This window comes from Bos indicus, chromosome 17, assembly GCF_029378745.1.
Source record: "Bos indicus isolate NIAB-ARS_2022 breed Sahiwal x Tharparkar chromosome 17, NIAB-ARS_B.indTharparkar_mat_pri_1.0, whole genome shotgun sequence".
Taxonomy (NCBI): domain Eukaryota; kingdom Metazoa; phylum Chordata; class Mammalia; order Artiodactyla; family Bovidae; genus Bos; species Bos indicus.
In genome coordinates, this window is record NC_091776.1 from 56,897,517 (window position 1) to 56,921,177 (window position 23,661).

Genomic DNA, 23,661 nt, shown 5'->3' on the forward strand with positions numbered 1-23,661 from the left:
AATGCTTAGCTGATTGGACACATCCCACCTGACCACGGTCTACACTGTGAAACCCCCGTCACTGTGGATTCTTTCTTTAGAAAAACAGAATTTTATTTTACTGCCTTTTCATATCTCGTAAATCTGAGGACTAAGCCTTAGGAGAAGGAAGACAGAAAGCGACACAATGACAAAATGAACATCATCTGAAATATCACAGGGCTTTAGGACTCACAGATTTGTAAAGATGTTAGTGATAAATCTCATCATCTTTGAAGATGGTTCTTATGTGTGGGCTTGATCTTTAAAGGTTATTTGGTTTTCATTATTAGAAACATTTTTCATCTTATTTTGCCCCTTGATGTGTTGAGTTGTCGGGGCCTGCCATCTAGTGGTGCTGTGTTCTAACAAGCAACCCTAGAAAACAAGACAACTGGCCTTTTAGAAGGACACCGAAGAATCAAATGACAGGGGCAGAAGTCACCAAGATCAGGCTCACAGACAGATCCAGCCTTCATCCTCTACTGGGTTATTAACTCACTGTAACCTCAAGGGTGAACTGATTTACTTCAGGCACCACTAGGTCTCTGGGCATTTTTACCAACTTCAGACATTTAATGTTGGGCTTTTTTTTTTTTTTAAAGAAACCTCAAAACATTCAAAATAATCATAACTAATTTTTGAATTTTGGTTTAAATATTGAAACTCAAAACATTATATAACCATTATAAATGGCAATTACAGAGACCCTACAATAACCCAGAGAAACATTCTCCATACAAACAAGTAGAAAGGCAGCATGAAAACGTGTCCACCATGACTTACCCTGAGCAACAGTATGCCTACACGTGGGCAATGAATAAAAGGAGGAATTGAGAATTTAAAGAAAAGATGGCAGGGTCTAGGTGACTTGACACCTAGCAGATGCCCAGTCACAGAGCAAACAGTAGGAAACATTTACAAAAAGAGCAAATGCATGAATAAGGTTTTTCATATTTTGCTATTTCCTTCCCAATGACCTCAATGGTGGCCTGAAGGTTTCAAACCATCTTCAATCTAAACTCGTAATGTTTTAGGCTACACCTCTCCCAGGCACTTTCCCTGGAACACTTGTGCTGCAGGATGTGGTGTGTAAAAGGGCGCACGCATGCTCAGTCACTCACTCATGTCCTACTCTTTGCGACCCCACCAGGCTCCTCTGTCCATAGGACTTCCCAGGCAAGAATACTAGAATGGGTCACCATTTCCTCCTCCAGGGTATCTTCCCAACCCAGGGATTGAACCCACATCTCCTGCACTGGCAGGCAGATTCTTTACCACTGAGCCACCAGGACGGCCTGTGTAAACGGTACCATGTAAAAGGGTACCTTGGTCAGATAAACAGTACTGAGTAACATCTCATAAATTCACAGTGTACATTAGCGTATCAGAAGACCCAGAGTGCTACAATGATGAAACCCACTGATCTTAGTTAACACAGCCACTGCCCACACTCACCTGACCACAGAATCTTTTCTTCCACAGAACCCCTATTAATTTCAGCACACAGAGGCCACAGTTAAGGGGAGGCAGAGGGGCACATAAACCCTGACCCCAGTCTACAGGGGCACCACAAAAGATGTAAGCCTGCAGGATCTAGTATGGTGGCAGCAGCATGATCAGAAGAACATGTTTTGGGGAACACTGCCTTCAGAGATCTAACAAGCAGCATCAATCCAAGACTCTTGACACACTTCTTAATGTCCCTCCACCGTTAGTTAAGCAGCAGCCATGCTCTGAAATAATAACTAGAGACAGCCCTGGCCCTCTTTCCAAACGGTTCTTTTGAGATACTAATGAATAACCTATGTTCACACAGAACTTACCATCTTTTATCGTAGTACAGTTTGCCGTCTTCTATCCGAGCTTCAAATCTCTGCGCTGGAGACTCTGCAGGGGTGGTGGGCAAGTGTTCGGGAGAGGATGGGGATGCTGGAGGAACCAAAGAGATATTCCCATGACTACGCGTGTCACAAGCATGCGAGTCTATCCACTAACATGCTTTAAGTGAAATGCTATTTAAAAGGGGGTAAGGATCCTCATGATCTCAAGTTCTTACCACTGTAATAAATGGAAATTCAACAAAATTCTTGTACATCACATCTTCAAAGCAACTCTGTGAGCAGGCAAGGCAAAGATTAACCTCCCCACGGAAGAGAAACTGAAACCTGAGGCTCAGGCAGGCTAAGGATGTGCCCAAGGTGACTGAGAGTAGGACTAAAACACCACTGACAATCAGAAGCTCCAATGGGCAAGAACTAGAAAAATATCTTTAAATTTATAAAAATTAAATCATGCTTAGAAATATTTATTAAGAGATAGAGCAGGTTATTGGGGTATGTATCGAATCAAGCTAATAGCGCTGATAACTAAAATGGGTTCAAATCATCTAAATTCACACACTTACTCACAAACCTGCCCCACCAGGCCTTCAGACACTCAGGACTTCTCTCCAGACCATGGTGGCTTTCAGGAGGGAATTATTTAGAGTGGGAAGAATCTTGTTTCCTTTAGCAAGACTCGACTCATAGAGGGATGTGTAAGCAATCGCCATGTTTAAAAACAACAACAAAAAAAAGCCTTGCCAGTCCAGAGTTCTATTTTGCAGCCTAGCAAAGACCCTTGAGTGCTGCTCTGAATGAAGCACCCTAGACACTGGGCCTGTCTCTTCTGTAAGTTGGGACTGGGAGTAGCCCGAAAGGCCCTTAGGAGAACCAGCCTGTGAAAAGCCACCGGATAAGACGCCTCGTGCTGAACTCTACCAAGCTACTACCACTGAAGCACTCTCTGATTTCATTTTCAGAAATGGATCTGTGCTGACATCTTATGCCTAATGCCTACAAAGGATAGGAAAAGATCATATATCTTTTTTACAATAAATCCTAAGAAAAAGACAAAGGTACCTTTAACATAGCAAGGTTAAAAATAAAAATCAAGGGAGGATGAGCTTAAAGGTCCCCTTTGGTTATCATGATGACTGCTCTTAGGTAAATGATGAATGTTTTATTTTTGAAAACCATGACAACTCCTTGTCAGGCATTCACGTGCTTTTCCAAAAATACAAAAACGCTGCACAAATGCCTGTAACATCGTGCACTTACCTGGTCTCTTGGGTGACTTCAGCTGTAGGAAGAACAACAAAAAAATCTTAGAGAAAATCATTTCAGGTGCAACTTAAGGTGTCAAAGGTATCACAGTGATTTCACAAGCAACATGTGAACAAAATAAAGCCCGAGCTTTCAAATAAATTAAAAAAAAAATCACACCGTACCTTATTTAACGTTCTCAGATCCTCCATGATCTGCTCATCTGTTAACAAATAGTTCAGCTGGGGTGTTGAGAGTTAAAGGAACGTGTCTAAAAATGACAATTTCCAAGCAAACAGAATTCAACAAAATGGTGTCAGCCTTTGAGAATCTACCAAGTGAGAGGAAGTTCCACTATGTTCCTACAGTTTGCCTCTTGGAACTTTCTGATCCTCCTACTCAATGTGGTGGAGTCAGGTATGTACAAGAATCCACAATCCCCCATCTAACAAATGTCGATGGTTAAGAAGGTGAAATGAGACTCCACAGGTAACTAGAGTAACAGTGAGAGCCCAGGACACAGGAAAAAACTTCACCTGCCACTTGTGAAGTGCTTTTGTCCCGAAGATCTGAGACTTCCACACACATACATAATCTTGCCTAGCAGCTTCAATTCTCGGCTGGGAAGATGAAGGGACCTGAAGTCATGCCCTGTCTTCCTGGCAGATAAATAAGAAAACCATTCTGTACAAATGGCTATTTATTATCTCCTCGAGAAGATAAACAACGCCCCCCTGCCCCCGCCACGTATCCCCTTCCCATTCTTATGATGAGAGAGGTTTCTTGACGTCTAACTAAACTCTTTTTGTTTCAATTGAACAGCAGTTTGCAATCCACGGTTTGGGGGATATAGCTGACTGAAGTACAAGAGGCAGTTACTGTTCTCATTTGCTAAGTAGAAAAATCAAGGGCACATGAAATTTTCAGCTGTCCCGAATCTCCGAGTGAGTGTAAGAGGAGCCCAGAGTCCCTTTCCAAATGACTGCTCTCTGCAACTTCCTCCCACTCAAAGCAGAAATGACTGAGGACTCCAATCATAAAATGGCCACCCTCTATCTCATGGACAAATATATGTGCTTTCCAACCTAATATGACAATTCCTGTAGCACAACGGCCATGTTCAGTCTATCAAAAGGAAAAGCAAAGGATTCTGTGGTCTAAAGGAAAAGGCGTGATGAAGGCTTGATGCGAGTGGATATCAGGAGCAGGTTTCCTCCTCTTGTCTGGGATGGGGACAGGATCATTCGGTCGCCTCCGCAACTTTCTGGTCATGATGGGTTTCACTTCCATGGAATCTGTGGCAAGAATGGAACGGGTAAAGCTATCCAACTGCCACCCGAAGTCTGCAAGAATCCACAGTAGGACTATCAGCCCCAGAGCCACCCCATCAGAGTTGTTTCATGGGGGACGTCCAATCCATGCGTGACCTGAGTCAGATGCCGGATGACTTCCGAGAGGCCTGTGCTCAAGAGACATGGAAGGCTGACCCAAGCGCACACCCTGCTCAGAAACGGCAGCCCCCCTGCAACTTCCCACTGCAGCTGTTGCGGCTTCGCTCCGACTCCCTGGAAACCAGGCGTTTTTCCTCTTCCTCCTCTTTCAAATCAAAAAGCCACAGAGCAGTAGGCACTTAGGATTGGAAGGAACATCTGGGTTGTCTCAGCTAATTCCCGCCCTTCCCACAGACAGTGAGTAAACCAAAGCCCAGTGGTGTAATAGACTCTTGAGAGGCCTCTAGCCTCAGTCTCAACATTTTTACATGAGATTTACAAGTCTGAACTCTTATTATTTTATTTTACAACCTTTTTTAACTACTCAACTATCCAGACTGATACCCTGAAGGCTCCTGGTAAAAGTCTAGTTTCCTCCTCCTTGACTTCTCTCGACTGGCTGTCACCGTGGCCACCTCCCCTCATACACAACCTCTCCTCGAGGTCCCTCCTTCTCTCCTGGTTTCCATCCTTGGGCTCCGTTTTACTGGCCTGCTCCTTAGATGCAGGTGAACTCTGAGGTCTTGTCAGTTCTCGCTCCAGCTCCACCCACCCTGTCGCATAGCACCCTACACCGCCACACATTCTTCTTCAGGTTCTGAGTGAACCACTTTTTCCCTGTGATTCACCCCCAAGACCATCTCCTCCACCACCCACCCTCCCCAGTCAGAGCCAACTGTCATCTGTAACTTTCTTCACCTACACATCAGATCCCTCAGATAATGGCAGTTCTGCCTTTTCACTGGGCTTCCCAGGGGGCACTAGTGGTAAAGAATCTACCTGCCAATGCAGGAGACTTTAGAGATGTGGGTTCGATCCCTAGGTTGGGAAGATCCCCTGGAGGAGGGTATGGCAATCCACTCCACTATTCTCACCTGGAGAATCCCATGGACAGAGGAGCCTGGCGGGCTAAAGTCCGTGGGGTCGCAGAGTCGGACACGACTAAAGCAACTTAGCACTCATGCATGCTGCCTTTTCACTACCTCTCAACTCCATCCTCTCGTCATACCCTCGCCTCTGTCAACGGGCTCTTCCTCAGACACAAATCAGATCTTTCATCACATCACTCTTCTCAGGAAACACATCAATGCCTTGCTTTGGCTACAGAATAAAGGCCATGCCGGCTTCCCTGGTGGCTCAGACGGTAAAACATCTGCCTGCAGTGCAAGAGACCAGGGTTCGATCCCTGGGTGGGGAAGATTCCCTGGAGCAGGAAATGGCAACCGACTCTAGTACTCTTGCCTGAAAAATTCCATGAACTGAGGAGCCTGGTAGGCTACAGTCCACGGGGTCACAAAGAGTCGGACATGACTGAGCAACTTCACTTCACTTCTCCCTTCTGGTCTCCGTCCCTTCTCCTCCCTGCACACAGAGTCTCTTGCAAGCTTTTCAACTCTTCTGTCACCCACAGGCACCTTACTGTTTATGTCTTCAGCCTCTGCGTGCTGTCCCTTGCCCAGCCTCCTCTTTTCTGCCAGGAAACTCCTACACATGACAACCTCTGAGCGCCAGCTCAACACTCCCCCTGCTGTTATGGCTTCTGAGAAGTCCCGCCTTCTTCCCAGCAACCAGAGCATCTGTACGAGCCCTTCCACCAAGCTCCTGGTCGCTCCCCCAGCAGACACACCAACTCCACCCCAAGGCCGAGCACACTTCCGGCACACAGCAGGGGCTGGCTACACAGGATTTCCCACAGAACTAGATGAAGTCAAGCCTGATACTGAGGGCCAGTTCATTTGTGACTGTTACCTACATGGACAGCTGACAGGATAGCCTGACAGAATTCGACGTGGCCTGTCTACCACAGCAACGCACAAGGCCTGAGAGGATATAACAGGGGAGAGTGAGAGGCTGTCTCCCTATCCTGTGCTGAGATGCCACCCTCCTCAGTTTCTTACTGGTTGGGTGGGTGGGAATCCCCGTGGTAGTGTGTGACGTGTGAGGCAGGCTGAGTACATGCTCTTGCATCTCAACTTTCCTCATCTATAAAATGTACATACCGGTAACACTTGCCTCACAGGGTGCTGTGAAGATTACATGATGACAGGTATAAAGCCCTCAACATGATGCCTGGCGTAACTAGAGTTCAGTCAATGCCAGTTTTTATCATCAAGCTCTCGGCCAGGAAAAAACCATAACAGAGATCTTTCTGACAAGTCATGGCACAAACAGCTGCAACAGAAGTTACAAACTTGAAGGCAACTGCTGTCAACCGTGAGGCTTTGCAACATTTAGACCTAATCTGGAAGATGAAAGAACACCAGAGATAAGGCACCAAGACTCCAGCCAAGTGTGCCCTGCCCTCCAGGGGTAGGAGATACATGATGGAAACAAGCAGGGAGAGGGAGATGTGAGATGATCTGGGAATAAGCTGGTCCATTCAAAGCCAAAAAACTCAGAAAAAAATAACTGCACCCAATCACTCACAGATAAGAAAACATAATAGAATTCTGCAATGGTAAAAATCAATCTATTTCACTGGCCTAGTCATGGCATTAGCCTAATCAATTTACCCAAAAGACCCATAAGGAAGGTGCTCTAAGGAAATCTCTAAAATTAATTCGCATGTCCCCACCACTGTCTAGGAGAGTGAGTGAGCAGGAAGTTGTCCTGGCCCAGGGTCCAGGTGGAGGATGTAACTCAAGGGGAAGGGCAACGTGTGTAAGCGTCACAGTCCCAAATGACACAGTAAGACTGTTTACTTAACTCGCTTTGCTCCAGTCCCAGCAAGGTTTGCATGGTTGGCTTCCACAGACGATTTTTCATAGAAAGATGAGAGGTGCTGACCACCTGGGTCTGAGCTGATCTGGAAATTGTATTTCTCACCAGAATCAACAGGCTGGGTTTACATCAGTCTCCTGGGTTTAACCAGGGGTCCCAAGTGCTCTGACAAAAGACAAACTTCTGGGACTGAAACTCAGACTTCAAGAGTGTGGCCACCCTGGAGAAGTCACTCGAGCAGGAAACAGCGTCATCTCCGACTGAAAAGCCACAGCAGGGTCAACACTGTGGCAGATGGGCAGTTACCCCCAAACCAAAGGCTGGACTGAAGGCCCAAGGCAAACCCCAGGCACCCCTTTCTACTGGCAACGTCACAAACCAAGGCTGCATTGTGACTACAAATGGGTGCCTGTAAGAGACGGGCGAGAGGGATGAAAATCAAGGTCATGTCTTCCGTAGTCAAACTGGTAGGAATGAAGGGACTGATCTCCATTAGGCCAGCAGCCCACAATGCAGAGGTTGCATTTCAAGGGTGAACCGATCAAGCCCCCACAACGCTTGGACTCCACAATGGCAGCATCAGAAAAGAAAGTCTAGGGGACGAGCCCGCCCCACCCCAAATCCAGGTTCCCTCTTCCATCCTCTCTCCCATGCCGTTTGTTTGGAGCCTCTTCTGACTTCCAAGGGTCCCGGCTCACTGGCATCTGATTTGTGTTGTGTGAACCCCCTCCTGCATCACTACAACCACACGTGTCTTGTAAAGTTTCCTTGCCACTAGAAACCACCCTGACACATCTTTACCTGCATTTATTTAGGACACTCCTCTGTCGGAACCACCTCACACTGAGGAAGGCACGGAACCACGTCAGTCTTGTAACTATGAGAACACGGGCTCCTTGAGGACACAGGCCTTCCAGGCAGCCATTCTGTGGCACACCCAGTGCCACAGGAGTTCAGAGGGTTTCTGGAGTCAGCATCACGTGGTGGTTAACAGAACATGCCTGAGTCGGAGAATCATCTCACTGGGATGCTTGGAGCAGAGGGCTCCATTCCCACGTGCCTGCCCTGCTAAGTCAAGGTGAAGGAGTTGCAGGGGCTGAATGAGGTTCCAGTTTCACTGGCCCTCAGTGCCTGCTCTGTGTGCCAGCCCCCCAGGGGCACATCGCACCATCTCCACATCAGACCTCCACAGCGGGTTCTATCAGCTCCCTGCCAAACAACAGAACCCCCACCACAGAAGCAAGTTCAAGGCAGACTGGGGTTCATCCACTCCTGTCAGCCTTCAGCGGCAGCTCTCATGTTTTCATATAACACCTAGCTCGAGGTAAGTACTCAGAGCTCCTATTTGATGTCATCATCACTCATGGCTCTTGCCATGAATCCAGTATCTTCTAAGGAACCTCACAGGCTTTACTGAGGTCATGAACAGCTTCCACAGGGGCCTGCAGGTTGGTTGGAAGACGCCCCAGGTGAGGCACACACTTAAAGAAGTGGTGGTTAGTGGGCTGTCAGCAGGCAGGAGAAAAGATGGCTGGCCTAAGGTAGGAAGGGGACACACAAACGAAGAAAGATAAAGCACCCACATGTTTTCAAGCTCATGAAGGTCTCATTAATTATCGCAGTTACTTATAACTTTGGTCTCAATTGCAGAGAAAACTCACACTTAGATGATTCAATCTATAATCTCACTCCTCCAAGTGTGGTCTGACCAATAGCATCATAGGCCCTGAAGAGGTGGTCAGAAATGCAGATCACTGGCTCCACCCCAGAACCCCTGAATCAGAATCTGCATTTTATCAAGACCACAGGTGACTCACATCCATACTCAAGGTGAGGGAATCGCTGCTCACATCCCAGTTTCTTTACGACAGTACACCTTCCTGCCTGAACAACCCAGCTGTCCCAAGGTCTCCACCAGTGGTTCACACCCTAGAAAATGTCCCACCATTTCCCACGGAGGGCTGTAAAGGCTGAAGTCCTGCTCAGATAGAGCACTTCACCAGGAACACCCGTTTTCCAACGGGTTATTTGGTTTGAGTTTCTCATCGGAGCCACACTCCATTTTGTTTTTCAAGAGATCTTCATGTTGAACCAGAAAAGGAAATTTTAAGAAGCATCTTTTCTGGGCAGAGCTAAGCAGCACTGATGCTGGGCATCAATCCAGAGGTGAAATCAGTCACTCAGCAAGAGGGAGGCAGCGGGCCTTTGAGCCGACACCATCGCAGCACCATCTGTGGAAGCGTTCGTCACCCTTCTAGCTCCGCTGCCTTCTCTTCAGACGGTCCATCATTACCTCGGCCGTGCTTTCCATGCCAAGGGTACCACACGGCTCGCGGAAGGACATCAGCACCTTTAATGCCCATGGCAGGCTGTAAGCACTCCTGTAGTCGATTTTACTGTGTCACAAATGATTTCCCTGCATTTATTTGTCTTTTCTACCCTGGCAGGCTCGGCCTCTTAAGTCACCGAGGATGCCTCCTGTCCCTGTTAAAATTCCGGCTGTAAAACAGCCTGGCTCAACAATGACTATTGCTTGTCAATATTTAGGATGCCAAATCACAGGTGAGGGGCTGACAGCCTTCCCCACAGATGGAAAGGGAGCGGCTGTAAACTGACAATGTTTCCCACCAGCCTAATGAAGGATCTGAGCATCTGGTGGCTCTAGCAGGGATCGATGAGGCGTCAATGCCGCCAGAGCCACGTTGGAGAAGAGGGTGTGCAGGTCAGAACACAGCCACACAGACTGAGACTGGACAAGGCACCAATGTGCTCTCAGTTTAATCAAAAAAGCGCCTCAACAAGAACAAGACAGTGCCGTTCTGAAGATGCTGTTGTATATAGCATCCATTCTCACCAAGACATATTTCTGAGTTGCAGTCAGTGGTCTTCAAGGAATTCATTCCTTTTGCCAAGTCTTTCAATGAGGAAGGTATCAGAACAGAGATTTTTCAAGAGCCAGACCCCTACTTTAGACACAACCACAATATCATTGGTGTGTCGTGGGGACTGGCGCTAGAAGTCCATGTCAGGGGGAGGGCCGTGTTGGCTAACAGCACCAGAAATACCAAAGGGGAAACAGAGCTCTAAACTGTTACTTTTAGCTTCAAAGTCAGCCCCGAGGACTTCCATAAAACAAGGTCTTTCTAGAGCACTCGACAAAAATGAGACATGCCAGAGCCCCAGGACCTTCTGAAGATGATTATAAGAGTAAATCTGGGGGTGTGCAGAAGGCATGCCATTTACATATCCAAGTGACAAACTCACCACTGACGTGCCTTCAGTATTTGCTGATGGAAATTTTGCCAAGTTCCAAAACAGCTAGTTCAAGCCAATTCCCATCCTGTATCCTTCTCAGAGTCACTGGTCCGCATATGGCAACAGAAAAAGCAGCCCATATTGCTTCTCCCTCAAACCTGCCGAGTTCCCATATGCAGATGACTGAATCCTAGAAGGCCAGGGAGCAACTGGCTCCAAGTTTAACGTAACTTTACTAGCTTCACAGGAGAACAGCTCAGTTTAGCTACCCCTGCTGAAATGTTCACAGTAACACTGGGGGCGAAGGGATCTGACAGCACAGATGATATAGCCAAAGCCTCCGTTCTCACAGTCAGGTCAAAGTTAAGACAATGCTTTTTCCATAACGAAGGTAGACCCACCCCCGCCCCCACCCCCCGCCCCCACCCCCCGCCCACCCAAAAAAAAAACCAAAGAGAGGGGTTTCCACCAGCACAGAGGAACTTGGCCAAGTAATTCGTGAAGATAAGCAAGACTGGAATGACAGCTGACCCACAAATTTTGTTAAATAAAGCAGAAGCCTGATGCTGCAGTCACTGTTAAAGGTCTACCATTTAACTTACCCAACACGTTATGTACAGGGCCTTGTACTAGGCACTCATATTTCTAATCAGTTTTGTGGGATAAGGTATGATCAGGCTCATTTTACAGAGGGGAAAACAGGCTCAGAGAGGTTAAGTGACTTGACTAAAGTCACACAGCCAATACAACAGAGCTCTAACTCTGACCTGTCATGTCAAAGACTGCCCCTCCACCCCTCTTTCAGCTCACTGCTCTGATGATAAGGAACTGACAGGAGTCAGCACTGGAGTGCCTCCCTCCCTCAAAGATCCCCTCAAATTTCCCTGGATCCTGTTCTGTGGTGCTTTCGTACCTCCAGTCAGTTCCATCGTTAGCTTTTCATTTTCAATCATTTTCTTCTTTTCCTCTAGCTCAGCAATTAAGTTCTCTTTCAACTCAACCTTCTTGTCTTCAAATTCTTTCACTGCCGCCTTCTTTTCTTTGATGTAATTTCTTTCCACTTGTTCAGTCTGAGCAAAAGAGAAACACAGATTGTAGCTATATAACCCTGGGAGCCAGGGTCTGAACACAAAGCCTTGTTCTGTGTGCAAGCACCAAGAAAATACCTTTTCTAGAAATAAGAGAGACAGCAGCAGTCACACACCAGCGAGCACTAACAAGGTGTCTGGGAGCAAGGTTTCCAATGCATGCATGAAACTGAACTACACAACTTCTCATTTTTATGTGAATCCCTCACTTGTAATCAGGTATTTCCTCTCTTCCACATCTTATACTTTGTGGCTTGTATGTGAAAACAAAATATAAGATTCTCAAAAACAATAAATAAACCCTTCTGAAGACACAACTTCGAAGGAAAATAGTATATTCCAAATAAAATACCTATATTCAAGATGAGTTATAAGATACCAAGACAGCCTGAGTTACCCTATCTTTTGATGCTTACAGTGAGGTTAGATCTAACAGTAAGATAAAGACCAACAAGAGGACAAGATCACTTATTAGGTGACTGAACCCCGAGAGACACTCAAACAGTGAAATTATACTAAGTAAAAAAAAATGCATAAGCATCCATTTTCCAAATCTCATCACTGCCTGAGGTGAAGAACAAGGGGACTCCTGGTGGGTATGGCTGTGGGTCATGTGACCCTCTGGGCTGTGACTGTGTGTGCTGACTTCAGTCTCCAATAACGTAGCTCTGAGAAACCATGACCACCCACCCACCCTCCTGCTTCGCCACACACACACTGGCCCCTTAGGAGCAAGCACATCACCCAAGATTTGGCCCTCATCACTGCCTGTAGCTCTGCACCTCACACGGAACCAGCACTCAGACATCTGCTGAGTCAAAGATCTTAATCAGTCTTTCCCTCCCATCCAGAGTTTCAAGGGATGAACCTGAGCTGATTCAGAGACCTGGCTGCTTTGAGGACCAATATAACCAACTACGAGGCCATTATAATTCAGTGCGTGCATGTGTGCTAATTTGCTTCAGCCATGTCCGACTCTTTACTACCCCATGGACCACAGCCCACCAGGCTTCTCTGTCCATGGGATTCTCCAGGCAAGAATACTAGAGTGGGTTGCCATGCCCTCCTCCAGGGGATCTTCCTGACCCAGGGATCAAATCTGCATCTCTTATATGTCTTCTGCATTGGCAAGTGAGTTTTTTACCATGTACCCCCAAACGGCTATAATGTGAGATGAGAGTCAACAAGAAAGCAGTGAGGGGTGAGTATCCATCTGTCAAACCCCTGGGATAAGCACAGGCTGCCCGACCAACAAACAGAATTTCTGAGCTGAGACCAAACGTCCTTTAGTCAAACAGAACCCTAATCGAGGCTTCCAGCGGGGATTCCCTATGTCTATGTGGTGATGAAGGAAAGGCCCACTGGGTTGGGAAAGCAAGATCCCACCCTGACAAAGATCCTGCAAGCCCAGAAGACCCGTGGTACTTACTTCCAGCTGGAGGAAGAGCTCTGAAAGAGAGAAAACATGCAATTAGATTCGTGAAGCTGTGCCACCTTTCTAGACAGTGACGTTAGGATTCATTTAGAAGCAGTAATTGCCTTCTGAGAGCACCGTTACACAGAGCAAATGTTTCCATCAATAAAGTGTGGCTACATGAAGAGGCAGGACTAGTTAAAATCTGGCCCTGAACAGAATCCGCTCTGGCAGCTCTGCCCAAGGGCAAAAGGGGGCAGCAGGAACCAAGCTACCCCGGCAAAATAAAAGTAAAGTTAGCCCTTCTTTCACTGAGCACACGCCCTCAACAGTCTTAAGGGACAGAAGAAACAACTCAGTTAGTCCAGAAGCAGAGGCAATGTGGATGTTTTTAAAGCCTCGTGCACAGGGCTCTCTGTGGTGAGGAAGAACATTCCCCCAGCAGACAGAGGGCAGAGGCCCCAGGCCTCGTGGGGCTATGGTCACAGGCCACCCAGCCTCTGGTCACACCCAGGCCTCCACCCACAACACCCTCCAGGCTCTGACCACAACTGCAAATTTTAGATCTACTGCAGCCTCCTCAGCAAGGACTTTTCTGAGGCCGTCACCCACCAAGCCCCTCTCAGAGCATCTACTCATAGGATCACCGGCTATTTAGCACCCACTGTGTGCCAGGAGAGTAGTGCCTGTTAATCCAGCAGCTCCCCCACCTCTAGACTACAAGGCCCCTACAAACCCAGCACCTGGAACAAAATAAGTCCATGGCTTCTGATCTTCTCTGGGTGACAGCAGAGCTGCTGCAAATGGTCCACAAAGATTGTTGGGGGAGTAACAACTCCAAGGGATGCGGATACCATTTGACAGGGTCTCCTGTGCAACCCTAATCAGTCCCACCGATTCATCCACTCACAGAGGAGCACATATGCACAGTCATACAAAACTGACAGCTTCAGTAACTTGAGATGAAGACTCCAACGTCAGCCAACAATTGCTGAATGAGAAAATTAACTGAGGAAACAGACAAGCCGTCGCAATTTTCTAACCCTTAGAAGCTGCCATCCCGGCGGCACTGGGAAGCATGGCGCACACAAGCCTGAGTGCACCCAGCCCCACATACTCACTCCTATGACTGCTGCACTCGCACCGTGTGAACGGGCCAGACGTGTGAGGTCTGCGCCATTCTGAGACATCACATCTGCACCAACAAGTCAAGTGACAATGAGCACTCAGAGCTGGTGGTGGATGTTTCAAAGCAGCCAGACACCAGACACAACAAAAACAGGTGGATTAGTGTTGCAGGAAATGTGCTTTTTAGAGCTCAAGATGCAACTGATTCAGGAGCTCTTCCACATTTTTACCTGGGGACGGGTGTGGGGGTGGGGGGTGCTTATGAAAGAACACAGAAGATTGAGAGTACAATTAAGTAAAACTTCCTTGGTGGCAGTGAATAACAACATGCCTGCCAAGGCAGGCGACACGGGTTCAGTCCCTGGTCCAGGAAGATTCCACATGCCATGGAGCAACTAGGCCCGTGCGCCACAACCAGTGAGCCTGAGTGCTGCAACTCCTGCAGCCCGTGCACCTCAGAGCCTGAGGTGAACTACGAGAGAAGCCACCACAGTGAGGAGCCCGAGCACCACAATGAAGAGGAGCTCCGACTCACAGCAACTACAGAAAGCCCAAGCAAAGCAACAAGACCCAGTGCAGCCAAAAAAAAAGAGATAAAAATATAAATTTAAAAATTTAAACTAGTAACCTAAAAAAAAAGAGAGAAACAAATCAACACTCAGCCTCGAGTCCTCACTTAAGAGAAGAGACTCACATCAATTTTCTTTCCCTCCTTGCATCTCAAACCAATTCCATGAGACGTTAGTATTCCTCTCTCCAGATGGGGAAACGGAGGCTCCAAGGGTAAACAGCCACTTAGAGGTTTAGGCCCTTAAGTGCTGGGAGGAAGCCATCAACCTGGGACCTCGGCCTCTGACATGCCACCTCCTTTCCCTGCTAAAAGGGGACTCCAGGAAAAATGCCCTGAGGAGACACCTCAGGAATTTAGAACGAGGGGGTGCCAGTGGAGTGGGAGCGGAGCCGGGTCACCACGAAGGCTCTGTCCCCCACTCTTCCTGCATCCCCCATGCCTCAGGAATTTAGAATGAGGGGGTGCCAGTGGAGTGGGAGTGGAGCTGGGTCACCTGAGAAGACGCCTCAGGAATTCAGAACGAGGGGTGCCAGTGGAGTGGGAGTGGAGCCGGGTCACCACGGAGGCTCTGTCCCCCACTCTTCCTGCATCCCCCACGCCCCGCAGCTCCTGTGCTGTGCCTTGGTGGACATGGACACCTGCTCACTGAAGGAAAGAAGGCCTCCATCCATAGAAAGCTGGAAAGTCAATGGCTCAGACAGCAAGAGAACAGCAACTCGAGCAGCGGGGTCCAGACCTCCTTTTGGAACCAGGCGCGAGTTTCACCTCTGCAGGAACAAGCACTGTCCTGGCCCAGAAAATGCTGGCCAAGGAGCTTCAAGATTCACAACTTATAGAAGATTTCCAATAAGCACAGGGATCTGTGTTTACACACTATTTCAACATTGATCACATCTTACTTTTCGTGTGACTCTGAGTCACAATGTTCCTTAACCTGGATATGTTTTTGAAGATCTTCTACCAAAGAAACGGTGAGTTTCCTAAAGTCAAGGACAAGGCATTTCACGGCTGTATGTCCTCAAAGAGCAGGGATGCAGCATAGGCTCAACACGTGTGTTGAAGGAATACAGTTCCTATGCACAACAGACCAAAACAAAGGCACACAATCTCTCCCTCTAAATGCTTCTGATACCATACTTGAGGGGAATGACATGAGGGCACCCTATCTTCTTGGAAGAAAAGACCAGAAGAAGCAAACTTAAAAATGGAGTGAAGTGGCCAACAACCCTTTTCCACGTCAGCTCCTGTGTCATCTGCTGAGCCAACTACACAGATGTATGAAAAACTGTGCACGACTACTCTGGGGGCATCACGGAGGGAGCCTGACCTCAAGGCACCTCCGAAAACAACCCTGACCACAGGCCACTCACTGGCAAAGAAGAACGGTTCTACGTAAGTGCAGCTTTGGAGTTTCCCAAAACTCGCCCCACAATGGGATATCTCAAACACATTTTGGAGAATGGCTCTTCTGGCCACAGTACGTCCAAATTGCTGAAAATGTGGATTAACTGGGTTTACTTCCAGTTAAGAGAGCCTCACCTGCATTTCGTATCCTCTCTTTGTACTGCTGATCTAATTTCTTCATCCTCTTCTGATATTCTTGTAATGTACCTGATGGAGATTCATAAAATAGTTACTGTGAAGATAAAACTGCTCTACACACTGGTTCCTAAAATTATTTTCTAGCACCAGCAGTAAATGTTTTAAATAACATTAGAGGAAAACACACACTGTGAATAGGCACCCACGAACAGAACCATCTCGGTTCCCAGCCAAGGCGCACAGCAGCCGTGGTTTTAAGACTCTCAAGCAAGTGAGGAGTCGAAGAAAGGAGCAGCCACCCACCAGGGACCCTCATCATTCGATGTTGCAGCTTTGGCCCATGGGCCTCCCTCTGCTGAAGAAGCTCCTTCCCCCACAGTAAGGTCTAGGTCAAGGTCATCCAGTAGAACTTGCTGTGCATCGGCGCAAACAGGCCATATGGGACCACTAGTCACATGGGGCAGTTGAACATGGGGCCACTAGTCACATACGGCAGTTGAACATGGGGCTAGTAGCAGCAAAGAGCCGAATTATTAATTTGATCTAGTCAAATGTAGGCAGCCACACATGGCTAGTGACACTCCAGCAGAGCTTGATCAAGTGGCTCTTCCCTGAAGCAGCTAATGATGAGGGTCCCAATTCATGTGGGAAGTTGCTTTCTGACGACTGCTTCGGTGGGATACATTAATGGCACCTTTTTCACAATTCCTCACTCAACCCTGCCAAGCACACCTTACAGACCTGCTAGAGGGGGCCATATTTCTTTCTTTGGCAACACCTCCTTTCCCACTGGAAGGAAAACTAAAACAGAGATACACGATTGCAAGTCACAGGAGTATGTTTCACTCTGCAGGGGAAATCAAGGTTTGCAACCACCGGCCCTGAGCTGTCACAGGGTACCCAGACGTGCTGGTTGCTCCTCACACAATCTCACTTGCCTCCATTTTCTTCATTTCACAGAACAGAAGATAAATTAAGGAGGAGACAGTGATGTGCCCAAGGTCAAATTTCTAGAAAGTAGCGAAGGTGGGATTCAAACTCATGACAGGACTTGAGAGCCTGTGCTCTTCACCAGGTGCTGAACTGCCCCTAGCAGCAAAAAGCCTTCAAGAAGGCACAGCCCACCCGTCATTAACGAAACAAAGAGAGCAAACAGGGGATGACCCACAACTCATTAGCATCTAGTTTAGAAAGAACAGCACAATTATATTTATTCTTGGTAAAAGCATCTCTCCTAAAATCAACCAGCTTTTGGCATGGTGGTATTCAGTTCTTGCTCTGCAGAAGGCTTTCAGTGAGATTTCAAGAGTCTGAAAACGGCCACTTTAATGACAGCTAAGATCAATCAAACCAAATTTTAAATCATGCCCGCTGAGAAGTGAAATACACAGATTTCAAAGGTGTGTAATATTAGGAAGGATGTTTAGAAAAGGATGAAATCCCACACCAACCTTCCTGCAGTTGTTGCAACTGTCTCTTGAGAGAAGCCAGTTTATCCTGATACATCCTGTTTAAAAGAAAAAAAAAAAAAAAAAAAAAGCCACACTCAGAGATAAAAACAACCAATACCCAAGTCCACAATAATCTGCACACAGAAACTGCCTGGGTTTTTATGGGAATGTCATTAATGTCCTTTAGTGAGAGAGAAAATGAAAGCCTGGTGCTTTAAAATATGCCCATAGCTAAAGGGATCAGAAAGAGATAAGGCTTCTGTGTTCTTGAAAGGCAGGTACTCCTGTGTTCTCTTTAGAGAATCAACCTAAAATCCACAAATATGAAGACACACAAATTTTAATAAATAAATGGCAATAATAATGTGTTAGGCAAGAATATAAAGAAAAATTAAAAGTGTAACGCCATTTTCTTCAAGATTGAGAAGGGTAACATACACACAAAAACATAAAAAGCATTAAACACGGCTCTTATATCAACTCTGAAATTAGATTATAAACTGAAAGGAGTAAGATTATGCCTCCAACCACATTTTTCTGTATAGATAGCACAGCTGTGTAAGCACTAAGTTAATAAATCCTCATGTCGTTTTTAAAAACACTACTCTTTTTGTGATCTGAGAAATAACAGCAATTCAGTGACAAAAGTAAAAATGCAGGATTTACTTGCAGCCCCAGAAGGGTAAGAACACAGCACACATGAAGCAAAAGAACTCGGCATGTTACCTTTGCCCCCTCGCACTGAATGGATCATAGGCAACTGTGCACCCTGGTCAATCTGTTCAAACTGTGAATGCCACACATAAATTACATTTCAGCCATATTTTTGCTTCTACCTGAAAAACACACTCAATTTCACGAGGACGAAAAAGACTTGCAACCCAAAAGAACACCGTCCAACAGGTAACAGGAAGGATAGCCTTAGGATGATTGCTCAAGTAAGAGATGCAAATACAATCCATCTGTCTATAGGCTGAGGAAGAATAAGAATCTGAGAATTACACGGAAGCCCAGATTCTTTTAGGGAGAACTCTGATGTACTTTCAGCGCTTTAAATTTAATTAAAATTACTTTCACCATCATCAAATATTAGGGGGTATGTTCACTTAAACATGCCAAGTATAGAAGAGAAAAGAGATAGGTAAACTGCACACAAAAAGCCAGTATTTGGAACTCAGTGTTTTAAATTGTCCACCACAGAGTGTGACAGATGATGCCTTTGAATCCTTAGTGTGTCTTTAAAAGAGAATATTAATAGATTTAAGAGGTAAACAATAAGAAAATTCAGATTAGGGAAGAAAACAGGTATGGAAAAATACATCTCAAATGGGTCCAGGTAAATCAGTAAGAAGTCTGGAGAGAGGGCAAGTGAAAGAAAAAAAAAAAAAAAACCAGCAGCACAGTTTCACGGCTAAAGTTGTGAGAAAAATCACATCGATTATTAAAGCAGTCCTCCATTCGGCCCTGTACAGATTTAGCTGAGTTTCCCCTTTATATTCCAAAGCTTGAAAAGGTTAACAGAAAGCAGAGGATGGTCACAAAACATTTGCATATGAAAACATTCCATAAGGAAAAGAATGTGGATCGTCTAGTTTAAAGGTAAAGAATTTGAGGGCTTCCCTGATAGCTCAGTTAGTAAAGAATCTGCCTGCAGTTTAGGAGATTTCGTTTCGATTCCTGGGTCGGGAAGATCCCCTGGAGAAGGGATAGCCTATACACTCCAGTATTCTTGGGCTTCCCTGGTGGCTCAGCTGCTGAAGAATCTGCCTGCAATGCAGGAGACCTGGGTTCGATCTGTGGGTTGGGAAGATTCCCCTGGAGAAGAAGGGAAAAGCTACCCACTCCAGCATTCTGGCCTGGAGAATTCCACAGACTGTTTAGTCTACAGGGTCACCAAGAGTCAAAAAGACACGACTGAGAAACTTTCACTTCACTTCAAAGAATTTGAAAAGCCAAGGCTAGATTCTCAAAATACATTCCACAAATATTTATCAGATCTGTGTTATGCTCTCTTGAGTGTTGGATAAGAGGGAGTGCTTTCAGTTGCTCTGAGGTGTGGTTCCACTGAGGCTTAGGTGTGGGCGCAGAGTGAACTGGAGCAGGAGTCAGGGGCCTGGCCTTGCTCTCCAAGCCTGGTCTGAGCTCTCCTGGCATCTACACGCAGCCCTGCCTTGGTCAGTGCTCAGTGCAGTCACACCCACCTGAGAACCAAGGGGCTGCGAAACATCATTTCCCCTCTCCAAGCAACGCTTTCACTTAGAAAAGGGGTTGGGGGGAGGGACCAATGGGTCCCCCCCTCCCTCCTCCATGGTCTTCTTCCTCTGGGAAAGTTTACTCCAGGTTCTTTCTAGCCTAACCCTCAAAAGATTCTTATCACAGGAAGACTGGTTAAATGTGACAAATTTAAAGGGGGGAAATTGCACCCACATGCATGGTCTTTGGAAGCACTATGTGAAAACCATACACACCAGGCCAGGCCACCATTAAAGATGCCCTTGTCAATTCTGTATTCCAAAGAAGAAACGTAAAATAATCATACTCACTGTTCCTTCATTTCTACAAAGTCTTCTTCGTCATGCTTTGCCAGGTCAGTTTCACTAGCATCCTCAGTGTCTGAGCAAAATTAGGGAATAAGGGTTTGTTAAAATCATAATTCACAGAGTTTGTATCACTTGATACAGTGACACTTGACAGACTTCTGAAAAATGAATTTCTACTCAATGCAGACCTGCGTGAAGCCATCAAAGAAACAAGAAAGCGCCATTTCCAACTTGTATACAGACAGATTTATAAAAAGAGCCTGCCTTTATCTGAACTGCAGCCAGAGAACAGGGTGCATCAGACACAATTGGTCACAGTCAAGGCTGTAACTTTGGCAGAAACAAAACACTGGCAGTTCAGGAAAAGGAGATGTGGGTGTAAGACTGGAAAACTACAAGCAGCAAGCTTTGCTCCTACTCCAAACAACCTAATACACGCATCCTCTTTGGGTATATGCCCAATTTGAATCCCTACGAGATTTTACATTATATATTCCAGGGGGCGCAGTGGTAAAGAATCTGCCTGCCAATGCAGGAGACTCAAGAGACGGAGGTTCGATCCCTGGGTCAGGAAGATCCCCTGGAGAATCCACTCCAGTATTGTTACCTGGGAAATCCCATGGACAGAGGAGCCTGGTGGACTACAGTCCATGGGGCTGTAAAGAATCAGACAGAACTGAGCAAGCACATATACAAAAGGAGAATCCAAACCAACTAAAGGAACTCTAACTACAGAAATATTTTCAAAGGGAGAAGGAAGGGGACAAGAAGATTAAACAGAAACTGTTTCAGAATACTTTAAACACTGTTTTTAGAGTAAGCAAACGGCTGGAGTGTCTACCTAATTTCAACAGTCCTATTTGAGGGGGAAACGAAAATCAACTTTTGCTTCACTGCTCCCCCTTGTGGGCATTAGAAGCAATACAAGGGATTCACCTTCAAATTCTCTGGTTAAGCCTTGCCTTCAAAGGTAGTTCAACCAGAATTGTAGCAAGTTCCTTCAACTTTGTATCTGCACACACAGCTGCCTTTTTAAAGCCTGCTGCAGACACGACTGAGCGACTTTACTTTCACTTTTCACTTTCATGCACTGGAGAAGGAAACGGCAACCCACTCCTGTGTTCTTGCCTGGAGAATCCCAGGGACGGGGGAGCCTGGTGGGCTGCCGTCTATGGGGTCGCACAGAGTCGGACACTACTGAAGCGACTTAGCAGCAGCAGCAGATCCAATCCTCCATCCCCCCTTTCCTCCCTCCTTCAGTGAAGGAGCCTACCCTGAGTGGTCACCTGTCTGCCACTCACAGTGAGATGATTAATAAAACATACTCCTGATTCCAGACAGCTGCTCTAGCTTTTGCTCCACCGCGCTATTTTGAGCCAGACCAGTCCACCCAAATGTTTCTCTTTCTCTCTTTCTTCTCTCTTGTCCTTTGAAAACTTCACCTTTCTCCTCCTGCGGCCAGCTCCTTCCTCAGTTCCTCAAAAAGTGTTCCTCACACTTGCCAAACTTCAGTAATGATAATATAGACTGTGGAACTGAAAAAATAACACCTGAGTATCATTAAGCAAATCCCTACCTCCTGTTCCCTGAGCGTGTTTTCCCAATGGTAAACACTGAGTATTTTTTATCAAGGACCAGTTCACATGCTTTAAGCCAGTGTATGTGCTCAGTTGCTAAATCCTCGCTGGCTCTTTTTGCGACCCCATGGACTGTAGTCCACCAGGCTCCTCTGTCCATGGGATTTCCCAGGCAAGCAAAATGGAGCAGGTTGCCATTTCCTTCTCCAGGGGATCATCCCCACCCAGGGATCGAACCCGTGTCTCCTCCTGTATTGGCAGGCGTATTCTTTACAACTGAGCCACTAGGGAAGATCTGCTTTAGGCCTGAAGCTCATTTAATCCTGGCACCTACGCTAGGAAGCAGGTACTACTGCAAGCCCCACTGCTGTTAAAGAAACTGAGACTCAGAAGCTTAAGTAAATTGCCTGATATCATTAAGCTGGGTTCACTAAGCCAAATTTAGATCTAATTCGATGTGGCCGATCTCAGGACTCCTTCTTTTAACCAACCTGTGAGCGGGGCTGACTTAAGCATTTCCCGGGGATGGGGGGGGTGGGGGGGGGGACGACGCGGGGGGACACTTTGGTAACTAGGAAGCTAAACTGGGCTTTTGCTTAGATCCTCTCAGGAACTAAAAAGCGAGGAGTGCTCAGTAGACCCAATGAATGGCGGCTTTCACTCCAACCCGTGAAAAGCTGAAGTTCAAACGGAGACAGCTGGGAGGAGACGAGCAGAACCTTAAAGGGACCTACATGCTCTGACAACAGCTCCTTAAGACCCTTCTCCGCGTTAACTGTCTGCAACCAAGTCCTCAGAGGTTCCCCCTTCCCGAACACAGGTCGGGGGAACCTCCGGGAGCCGCTCTCCTCCGGGCGGCCCCTCCAGCCGACCCCCAAGGCCCAGAAGTTGCCCCGCCCCGCACCCAGACAGCCCCACCCCTTCCCGCAGCCGTCCCACCCCCGCCTGGGGCTGCACAGCCGGCGGGAAGACGGACCTTCGTCCGACTCGCGGCCACGGCAGCTGCGCTCGTCATCCTCGGCGCTCTCCAGTTCTTCGTCCTCCTCTGGGTAGTACTCCGGGGCCGGCGGCGCTCCAGCCGGGGCCGGAGCAGGCGCCAAAAGCGCCGCAGCACTCATGTCGCCTCCGCCCGAAGCTGAGCGTGCCCCCCGGGAACCACAGCCACCCGCCCTCCAGGCTCTACGTCCGCGTCGCAGCGCCTGAGGGAGCCGCCGACTCCAAGAGCCGGAGCGCCGGCGACCCCGTCCCCGTCTTCGCCAGGCTCCGCCCCGCGCGCCCGCTCTCGGCAACGGGGGCCTCGCGCCTGCCGCAACTTCCGGGTCGCGAGCTGCCTGACGACCGCCTGACTCCGCCATCCTAGAGGGAGTGACGAGGCCGCCGGTCTCCCTCTTCGCCTTAACGCCATCTCCTTCATCGCCGTCTTTAAAACCCTCGACGGGTAGAGGGGAGGGGCACAGACAGGCTCTCAAGTTAGGCAAATTCTTGGGCAGGCCCGACCGCGGCTAGGACCCTATAGCGCAGAGCCACTTACGGAAACAGCCACCAGGCGGCGCCTGGAGCCAAAACCAGAGATGCTTTTTTAGGGACTTGGGAGCCAAAGGGTTCCCAGGGCTCTACTACGTAGATGGAGGTGGGTCTCTAACTTAAAACAGGTGAATGGCATGAACCATCCCGTTTATAGGTCGGGAAACCTAGACATTTAGAGTTTGCGTCATCATCCGGAAGAAAAGGAGCCCAGCTTCTCGTCTGACTGCTTAGAGCTTTTGAAGAACTAAAATGA

General features: G+C 47.4%; 1 protein-coding gene across 1 annotated transcript in view; it reads right to left on the reverse strand.

Moving 5' to 3' along the window:
- Positions 1 to 23,164, reverse strand: part of SUDS3 (SDS3 homolog, SIN3A corepressor complex component) — a 37,989-nt gene extending 14,825 nt beyond the window's left edge. Inside the window, exons 1-10 of the mRNA XM_019977741.2 lie at positions 22,858 to 23,164; positions 20,308 to 20,377; positions 17,765 to 17,820; positions 16,311 to 16,382; positions 13,088 to 13,107; positions 11,484 to 11,640; positions 4,304 to 4,399; positions 3,290 to 3,351; positions 3,120 to 3,141; positions 1,845 to 1,950 (exon numbers count right to left, since the gene is read on the reverse strand). Of these exons, the coding sequence (XP_019833300.2) occupies positions 1,845 to 1,950; positions 3,120 to 3,141; positions 3,290 to 3,351; positions 4,304 to 4,399; positions 11,484 to 11,640; positions 13,088 to 13,107; positions 16,311 to 16,382; positions 17,765 to 17,820; positions 20,308 to 20,377; positions 22,858 to 22,999 (803 nt within the window). The 5' untranslated portion in view covers positions 23,000 to 23,164. The remainder of the gene's footprint in view (positions 1 to 1,844; positions 1,951 to 3,119; positions 3,142 to 3,289; positions 3,352 to 4,303; positions 4,400 to 11,483; positions 11,641 to 13,087; positions 13,108 to 16,310; positions 16,383 to 17,764; positions 17,821 to 20,307; positions 20,378 to 22,857) is intronic.
- Between the last annotated feature and the right edge of the window lie 497 nt (positions 23,165 to 23,661).